At 34.9% G+C, this 10,598-nt stretch overlaps 1 protein-coding gene and 1 long non-coding RNA gene across 2 annotated transcripts; both read left to right on the top strand.

Annotated features, from left to right (window-relative positions):
- Nucleotides 1–570: 570 nt before the first annotated feature.
- Nucleotides 571–6,513, top strand: LOC133878337 (uncharacterized). Its single transcript, XR_009901882.1, has 2 exons — nt 571–925; nt 5,548–6,513. It is a non-coding gene; the product is annotated as an uncharacterized LOC133878337 (long non-coding RNA).
- Nucleotides 6,514–8,856: 2,343 nt separating this feature from the next.
- LOC133858705 (uncharacterized) lies at nt 8,857–9,582 on the top strand. The gene has a single exon (XM_062294177.1). The coding sequence runs from the start codon at nt 8,857–8,859 to the stop codon at nt 9,580–9,582; it is 726 nt and encodes a 241-aa protein (XP_062150161.1).
- The last annotated feature ends 1,016 nt before the right edge of the window (nt 9,583–10,598 follow it).

Below are 10,598 nucleotides of genomic sequence, written 5' to 3' on the forward strand. Positions count from 1 at the left end.
TCCGGACGGATGATGCTTGGTCTGACTGGCGTCCGAACGGTATGGTAGGTCGTCCGGACGGATGGAACAGTGGTCAGATGGGCGTCCAGACAGGATGACTCGAGCATCCGGACGACTAACAGGGAACCGAAATCTTCGATCTTTCACGCAGTGCAAAGTCTTCTGAGAGTGCTCTGAACAGTGGAATCCCTGTTTTCAGCATCTTTACACATACAAGTGATTTTTGTCCAGAATAGGGTCAAAATACTAACAATTAGTAAATTAATTGGTATAATATTATTGAGGTAATAATAATGTTAATTCAATTGAAATTTTAATATTTATTGTTTTTACATAATATTATTTAGTATAATAATATTATCTATGTAATAATGTTATTAAGAAATTAGCATTAATTATGAAACGAATTAGACTTAAAACGGATTTAAAATTATAACTTTAGTGAAACAGATTAAATAAAAAGGAACCACTCTATAATACTATAGATTAAATATATAAGATATTTTATAGATTAAACTTAATCTATAAGTTTAATAGAAAATTAAGCCATAAGTTTAATAAAATCTGCTATATATCGGGACCGTCCCTCTTCAATAAACACGAGAACTTCTCCTTTCTTCCTTCTTTTCTTATTTTATTTTCTTCCTTTTCTCTTCTTTCTTTCCTATGCTTCCGATTCTCTCTTTCTCGACGAACCCAGAAACCGTGAGAGACAAGGAGAGCGGAGAGTAACCGATCAACATAGAGAGTGAGAGATGAGAGAAGCCGGGAGAGATGAAACGGAGAGAGAGCTTGATCGGGAGAATCAGAGACTGGAGGGAGAGCCGGAGGTCCGATCCTTTGACGGTTCAGTGGTGGGCCAGAGTAGACAACGCCGACGGAGCCAGAGAACTCGATCGTTGATGGGTCGTCATCGTGAACCCAGGTGAGGCGATTTCCTGTGAAGTAAGAGCGATTTCCAGCGAGATTTTCGGCGAATCTCTCTATGTTTGAATAGAGATTTCCCAAGATAATTTCTAGTAATTTAGTTTAGTTTATTTGATTTTTTGATGATAAATGATTAGATGATTTTTGGGTTATGATGTTTTGATTTGGGGATTATGGTATTTTTGGATTGTGTCCCCTGTTATTGGCCGATTGGGTTTACTTGTGTGTGTCACGGCTAGATGAATTTGAAGTGGATTTGATGTTGTTGGCCATGTATGTTCTGATTCGGGATTGTTGTAGTTTCGGATTTTGTGACCCCTCTTCCAACTGTTTACCATGATATTCTGATTTTATGTGTGTTCTTGTTGGACCCATTGGATGATTGTTTTGCTATCTTGATCAACCGAAAGGTTGTGTGGGTGTGTGTCGACAGTGAACATGGTAGTGGTGATTTGGTGTTTGTTATGCTCTGTTTGGGTCGGCTGTGGTATGTTCACCGTGGTTGACCGAGTATTGGTAGATTTGGAATTACTGTGAAGATTTGGCTAGTTGTGATGTTTTGGATATAGGGATTTTTTAGGTTTGTTTGATTCCCGGTTTGAACCCCCTTTTTTGTGAGATTTGACTGTGTAGGTGTTTTGCTATGATTTTCTTAGTGCTATTGCAATGATGTTAAAATTCTGGAGTGTTAAGTCTTACTAATTAGTAAATAAATAAAAAATAATAAGTTTTGATTCGATTGTTTTTAATGAAATTAATTGGAGTGTTTTTATTATTTGTTGATATAAAGCTTAGATTGAAGATTAATGACTTTTAAAGAAGTTTTGTTAACTGGGCTTTATTTGGAATAAGAACCAATTATAGTGGAAATTAAGTTATGAGATTGTGGGAAGAAACTAATATTTTAAAGTAATTCTTATGAAAGAAAATTGTTTGAATAAATATTAGATGCGTTTTGTAACGCCCCGCTTTTTACAAAAAGCATAAGTGAAATTTTTTCCAAATTTCACGTGACGTTACTACATCTTCAGAGTTAAGATTTGACAGCGGAATAAAAAGGGTATCCAACTGGTTTGGAATAAATAACACGATAGAGCTTCTAACTGAAATACTTCTAGACGTTCATAAAGAAAATGTTTAGACAAATGCACGTAAATATGTGTCAACAGTGACACAAGAGAATACATGGAAATTATTAGCAATCTTGTCAACATAAAATGTTATAAACACAGAAAACTATAAACAAAATGCAAACTATGCGTCCTTAGCTTTAAAACCTCTTGATCTCTAATCCTTGTCTATAAACCTGCACCATTATACATATATATAGAAACAAAAACACCAAAACACCAAAACACTAAAGTGAGTCCACTGTTTCCAATAATAATATGAATGCTGGTTTATTTAATAAATGTAACATAATGCAGTGGCTTTATATTCATATGTATACGCAATATATGAACCATGGTAGCTAATCATAGTCATATATCAAATATAAACGTAACCATAAAGCAATGATAGTTTTAAATGTAAAGTTTTAGGTATTTCCCTTTTTCCACTACTCTGTTGGCCTTGGCACGGTTAGTGTGTTATTTGAAACCTTGGTTTCCTCACTTAACTTTTAATTATATTCTTTGGGAGCCTTGGCTCCTAAAAGCCTTGGTTTCCTTAATGACCTTGGTACACCAGTTTTTGTATTTATTATTCTTTTCAGGTACCTCCTCATTCACTGAGAACCTTGGAATTCATGTGAAGCCTCGCGTACCCACTGTGGATCTTGATCCAACAGCTTATTATTAGACAGATTATTAAAAATAATAAAATATGCAAAACCACATGCGCAAACAAGTAAATAAAACGGTAAACATAATATTATAGGAAAAGTCAACCAGCTTCGCCATCAGTAAGTATAGAGATACTTACAGCCTTTTGGTGCAGTTCGCATAATAGCTTATTCTCTGCAATAAATATATATTTGTATATAGAATATTAGTATCAGTTCACTTTTCCAAACATCTAATTTGTCACTTTTATATTCGTATTAAAAATCCTTATAAAGTATTTATCATTTACTCAAAAATAACTAAACCTTCTAACACACCTAGTTATTTCCTTTTTACTTCCATAATATGAAGATACTTAAAATACAAACCTACCTTTAAATAAAATTAATACTAGACTATTATAAATTCTCCAAATACCCATAACTAAATACTTAATTCTAAAATATGACTAAAACATCCACAAAACACTTGCCTTAAACTACATGGTTCCATTCAAAACATTAAACTCCAAACATTCAAAACACAAGATACAAACTACTCCAACCCATAAAGCTATCTTCAATTTAACGCAATCCGTAACCCACACGGCTTCTACATCATCAAATCCAACTCAAACAAAACTACCCACATACAGCCAAATCCACAACAGAGAACACAGCCAAAGACTACTACAGCTCAAAATCGTCAATAAACCCAACAAGAAACCCATTCGGTTGAACCCACAAAAATACCCATTTATCAATTTAAATCAATAATTCACAATAGGATCTTAAGAAATCACCTGGAAGATTTACTCCGAAACTACCAGAAATTCCCCACCGGAATCGCCCCTCTGCTCGCCGGAAAATAGACTCGGGTCGCCGGAAATCGTGTCCCCCGTTCCACTGGAGTCGACTCGCCGGAAATCACCACTGGGACCGGCCAAAATCGCGCCTCTGGCCCATCGCCGACGCCCAGTACCACCCACCGGAGGATCGGGCCTCCGATCAGCCCTCTACCCTGCCGGTGACAATCACCGAAAGCCCACCGAGGATCGGCCTCTCCCGGCTTTTTTTCATGGTTTCACTCTCGGCTCCTCCCTCTAACGCTCTCTCAATCTCTCGATCTCTTATTCTCTCTCTCACGATCTCTCCCTCTCTTCTCTAATCTCTTTGTCTCAGTCGGCTTCTCTCTCTCTCTGGTCTCTCGGTCTCAGAAAAGAAGAACAGAAAAGAAGGAGAAGAAAGAAGAACAGAAAAGAAGAAAGAACAATAAAGGGAAAAAGGATCGGGTTTCTTCTCTCTTTGGCTCTCCTCTCTGTCTCCCTCACTTTCTAGCTCTCCCTTCTCCCACGATCATCTCTTACTGAGAGACTTGGATGGAAAAGGTAAGAGAAAGAGCAAGAGGAAGAAAAGAGAAAAGAGGAGGAAGAAAGAAGAACAAATAGAGAAGGAGAAAGAATCTCAGTAACTATAACTGAGTGGTGCGAGAATTTAGAGGAGTTGGAGGTTTAATTTATAGAGGTAGTAAACTATGGTTAATTTTTTATTGCAGTTAAATTAATCTGAGTTAAAAGTAAAATATCGAATTAACTCATGGTTAAATTTACCTTAGTTAAACTAACCTTAGTTAACTTTTAAAAATATTTAGTAAACCCATGGTTAACTTTTATCTAGTTAAATTAACTAGAGTTACTTTTTAATAAAAGCTAATCATTAATAATCATAAATCTTTTTATATAAAATCTTTTTCATTTAATAACTCGTTAGGGTATAATTCTAAACCCGTTTTAAGTCCAGTTTGTTTTATAAATAATGTTAATTTTTGAATAACATTATTTCACTAATACTATTATTATACTAAATAATATTAGATCAAAATAATATCTTGTACAATAAATATTTCAAAATAATATTATATATCAATGATATTATTTCACAAAATATTATCGTATAATAATATTAGAGATATTATTATTCCAATTAATTCACTAAAAATTTAGGTTTTAAAACAAATGGCACATAAAGATACAATTATCAGAATAATGTCGATCGAGCGATAGATATTGTCGATCGAGCGATGATAGAGAAATAAGTCGATCGATCGGCAGAAGTGGTCGATCGAGCGATTGATCACCTCGGGTCTTAAATTCTATTTAAGGTGTCCTGTCTTAAAATCTGGGTATTACACGTTTTTAGGTATTTTATAGAAAAAGGTTTAAGTCACTAGGAATTAATATGTAAGGTTTAAACATGTTAAATATGTTAAATTTACTTTGATTAGGAATGCCTTTTACAAGTGATGAGAATAATAATGTTCTATGTATATAAATGTATTAATTGCAGTTAATGAGCTGAGAAACTGCACCAAAGGATTGTGAATATTTCTTACTCATGGAGTGTGATACCAGTTGATTTTCAGTAGTATTATGGTTATGGATTTATTTATTTGTTTGTGCATGTGAATTTGCATATTTTATTTTATTTTTATTTTTAATTAATGAAGTTATGCAACAAAGCTAGCAAAGCCACCAGTGGGTGTGATACCCGTGAAGGATTAATATTGAAAAACTAGAGATGTCCGGGGTGAACAAATAAGCTAGAGTTTGAGGAGCTCAGGCTCTAAAAACTCGTTAAAAGGCATGAGACTGCAACGAGATAAGTGAAAGAAAGATAAATTTTTAAGACTTGCATTAAGACTATCACTGCATCATTACTTTATAGATATACATATATTCAACTCATGACCAGAACATGAATTGCATATACACATGTTAGTTTGTAATTGGCTGCATTTTGTTGGACAAAATCATTTCTATGTAATGTTGCTTTTTAATCAGAGATACTGTTATATTCAGAGTCTACGCTTCGGTTATGTGCTTCATGAAGACTCTGTGCAGAATTCAAGACAGTGAAGTTCAGATTCCTTGCACCTGTTCGCCGGTATTCCATCTAGACACTCATCAGTTAAGCAACATACGTTCGGACGACGAGAACTTTCCGTCCGGACTCCCATCTGCATCTAGAAGCTTCGAACTGTTCCAGGTTACATCTGTTCGGACGACTCAACAACATGTCCGAATGCCTTTCAGTGTTCGACAAGTAAAAGGATTTTCTTTCCAAACACAGATATGAGAAGACAGTTGCAACCGTTCGGACGACGTAGTTATTCCGTCCGGACGCTATCTTTGATAAGGCAAGACGTGTAGAAGAGTTACAACCGTCTGGATGTCAGTCTACACTGTCTAGACGCTCAGTCCTTATAATGGAAATTGTGTGCAGCAGAAGTACAACCGTCTGGACACTAAGGCAACATCATCCAGACACGGCTCTATTTAGAAAAGAATTTCAGCGAATTTGGAAAGCTAGTTGCACAGTTGTCCGTCCGAACGCCACCTAGAGAAAATCAATTCAGACTCGATTTAGGTCTTCTATAGCCTATAAATAAAGGCCTCTAGGCATGTAATTTGTAAGAATTTGGTATTGAATTCCTTAGAGCTTAGAGAGTATATTTTAGGAGTTGTTGTGTTGATCCAGTTGCTCTCAAGCTGTTGCCAAAGTGTTGTTGTTGTGTTCATGTGAAGTCTATCTTAGGGAGGACCCCTAAGGTAAATGATTTCATTGAAAACCCCTTCAAGTAGGTAACTTGGTTGGGAGGCGTTCGCATTGGGTGATGCGTCAAAGTTCAAAGTACGACCACCGCATAAAGGTATGTGAGTGCTACTGCTTTGAAACTAGCTTTGTCTTCTAAATATTGGATATCTTGAGTTTCGCTGTCCCAGAGTGGTTTCTCTCTTAATTTAGTTTCCACTTCGTTAACAAAATATCTGTCTCTTAAAAATTCCGCATTTTGATATTTTGTTACATATTACACACATGAATGTTAAATTAGAAGTCACTTTATTTTTCAATATAGATAAAGCTATGGCATTGTGCTTTTTCTTTCTAAATAAATTTATAAGCATCATATTACTGGAGATGGTTGACTCACACAAATAAAGTATGAGCTTGTGGAAGTATCCGCAATTACATACTCATTGGTGCAGGTTCTAATGATAATGTAGTTGATTATATTTCTTTGTAATCATTAATATTTGTATTCTTTTGGTATGTAACATGTTTAGAAATGTTTGTATTTAGTAGGTTTTTCTTGTATGCTTTTCATGTAATGCTTATGTGTAGGGTTGTAAGTGAGTCGGCCGGGCTTAAGGTCCCGCTCGGTACCTGCCCGATTTAGCCCGATCCGAACTTGACCTCGGCACTATTGAAACCTGCTTGTTACTGTTGAAACCCGCTCGATTAATTAGTGATACATACTCGACTCGTCCGACATAACTCGACGGGGGCTTGTGAGCTCGACCCGTTAAGGGCTCGGCCTGCTCAACTCGATTGTCCGACTCGGTAGCTCGATATATATATATATATATATAGAGAGAGAGTTTATATAGAGATATAAGTAGGTATTTATATAGGTTACTTAATATTTATATCTATATTATTATATTTCATTACTTCTTATTTATTATAAATAATCTCATATCATATAATATTATTATTTTTGAATTCATAAGTTATAAGTATAATATAATAATTATATAATGTCACACAAGTATATATACAACTTCATATGAATAGTATATATATAGTTAGTTAGTTAGTGCCATGATGTATGTATGAATATATGTAAGTACAATGACAATGTGATTCATATATTATTAAATTAAGTGATTAGTATTGAAGTAACTAATGATTTGGCATTGTGTCATATGATCATATGATTCATATAAGTATTACACGATCATATGATATAACATTTTATCATTTTATCATTATATTATATCATATGCATATATTAATATAATCATATATATAATTCAAGAATTATCATTAGACTCTTAGAAATTGTTGGATTACATAATTCATAATTCATAACTCATAAGTACTATAATATTATAGGCACATAATGTAACATAAGTATAATGTATACAAATTCATACTAATACCATATTTAGTTTCTTAATGTATGTATGAATGTATGCAAGTACAACAATAACATTGTGATTTACATAATATAAAAAAAAGGTAAATATAATCACAACTTAATCATTAATTATTATAATAAGTATTAATATATTGAATAAATACATGATTGTAACTTAGTTAATGTATACTAGATTAGATAACTTAGAATATAAGTAATAAGAGAGTTAGTTAATATATAATTATGTTACTTGTTAGTATGTGACATTATGTACAAACTATTATAGTTTAACATTAACATTAACACATGATATTAATTAATATTAGTATACTACTAGTTACTATATTATATGTACACTAACTAGTTATATAGTTCATAAACTAACATATTATCTAGTTAATTAATGTATACTAAGTAAATATAATTAACTATAGGTTACTCACTATTTATATGTATATTATTTATATTATTATATATGTGTTAATGTGTGTGATATATATTACTATTAATATACTAACATATTAACTAAGTTAATATATATTAAGTTACTAACTATTAAGGCTCATTAAGTTACTAAGTATAGTTTCTTTTTTCTTTTTCTTTTTCTTTTTTTATGGTAAGTTGTTACCAAGGCTTATTAAGTTAACTATAGCCTATAGGTTACTTTGATAATATATATATATATATATATATATATATATATATATATATATATATATATATATATATATATATATAGTTATAACTTAGTAGTTAATATGTTGCTAGTTATTAGTTAATACTTAATATTTTAGTATTAGTTAAAAATTGTGATATGTTAGATTTATATGTTACTGGTGAAAATGTTACACTTACTAATTTATATGTTCCTATTTATTAGTTGATCTGTTTACTAGTTAATATTTATAACATGTTAGACTTATATGTTACTAGTTACGAATTATAATATGTTAAATTTACATGTTACAGGTTATCAGTACTTTTCTTCTTTCTTCTTCTTCTTCTTTTTTTTTTTTTTTTTTTTTTTTTTTTTTTTTTTTTATAGATATATATATTCCTCGTTTTTCTTTCCCCTCTATTTTCTCTCTGAACAACAAGGGGTAAAGCTGTTGACCTCTCGTCTTGTCTGGGAGTAGAGCTATCTTGGAAGGTGATTCTCCATTTTGAGTGAGCCTATTGTGGTCTCATGGAGGAGGAACTATCGTTGTTGTGGGGAAAATTTTCCTTGAGAGAGGAGGAACAAGTAGGGGTTTCTTTGGCGACCTCAGAAATTGTTCCTCTGGTGACCAGGGGAAAAGACTGTTTGGTAGGGAAGTTGCTGACTAAAAGAGTAATGCCGAAGGAGTTCTTTCGAGCCTCACTTTTGAGGGCTTGGAGACAGTCGGGAGAGGTGTCGTTCAACGTCATTGGTGAAAATATGTTTATTGCAAAGTTTGAACATATGTGGGACAAAGCTCGTATTATGGAGGGTAGGCCATGGCTTTTCGACGGAAACCTGGTTTCCCTTGAAGAGTTTGATGGCCTAACCCCTCCCTCCGCTATGAATTTTGACATGGCTTCATTTTGGGTGAGGATGTACAACCTGCCTCTTGCATGCATGAGGAAGGAGGTTGGTCAGAAAATAGGAGAATCAGTAGGGATTGTGGAGGAAGTTGACATCTTAGATGAAGAGGCCGGTTGGGGGACTTTCCTTAGGGTGAAGATCTTTTTTGACCTTACGAAGCCGCTGGCAAGGGGTTGTATGCTCTATTTCCAGAACCAGTCGTTATGGGTGGCTTTCAAGTATGAGAAATTGCCAAAGTCGTGCTACCATTGCGGAGTCATTAAGCATGACCGACAGGGATGTGTTTCCCCGGGGACCAGTCGTACTCCTGTAAAAGAGGAAGATCAACCTTACGGAAACTGGCTTTGAGTGATGTTTCCAATCCGTTGAAGAGGTGGTGGAGTCTATAGGTCTCTGTACGAGGCCACTCTGGCAATAGGGGTAGTCCGAAAGGGAAGAGGCCGATGAGTAGTAACTCTGGTAGCAATGGAGATGCAGTTCCCACGGAGGAGCTGCATAGCGTCACGAGCGACGCCGATGCATTAGGGTGTAACCCTAGCAACCTTCTGTTGGATCCTGAAAAGGAAAGGCCATGTCAGTTATGGGAATAAGTTAATGAGGAGGATCCGCTCATGCAAGAGGAGTACGTTTCAAAGAAAGTTTCCATTGAAGGGGAGCAGGAATCAAGGAACGCTATAAAGGGTGCGAACCGTTACAAAAGGAAGCCCGAAAAGGAAACTACACAAAATTCAAAGAAATATTTTGGGTCTTGGGATCAGGAGAGAGGATGCATGACTTGGCAGGAGGTGGGTGCAGATAGTGACATACAGCTGGAACAAGACCCTGTAACTCGCACATATCTTCCATGTGTCTGTAAAAAGGCAAGTAGCGTGGAATGCTCACATCCACAGAATGATTTGGGCTTTTCAAACTATAGTACACCATCATTGTCTGAGGTAGTGAAGTTTCCAGGTCATCCTCAGCAAGTTTCCAGTGAAACTCGAAAGGGTAGGCAACCTTCTGTTGCAACCCAAACATGGAAGAAACGACTCAGACAAAACCAGGCAGCCGAAATCGTTGCCGACAGGAATGCAGGTCTGGAAGGGAAGCGAAAAGTGGGTGTGGACCTGGAGGTTGGTTTTGGGGGATGAAAATAATTATTGACATCTAATTTTAACCAAGTGTGTGTGTGTTTGTGTCCAAACAAATATCTTAAATGCGGAATTTAAATAAGACAAGATATTTGTTCGAAGTAGAAACTTTGTGAAGAGAAAAACCACTCCGGGGCAGCCAAACCCAGGAAATCCACTATCCAAAAACAAAGCTAGTTACAAGACACTCGTATTCACATACCCTTATGCAATAGTCATACCTCTAACTTTGAC

This window comes from Alnus glutinosa, chromosome 1 (assembly GCF_958979055.1).
Source record: "Alnus glutinosa chromosome 1, dhAlnGlut1.1, whole genome shotgun sequence".
Lineage (NCBI taxonomy): Eukaryota > Viridiplantae > Streptophyta > Magnoliopsida > Fagales > Betulaceae > Alnus > Alnus glutinosa.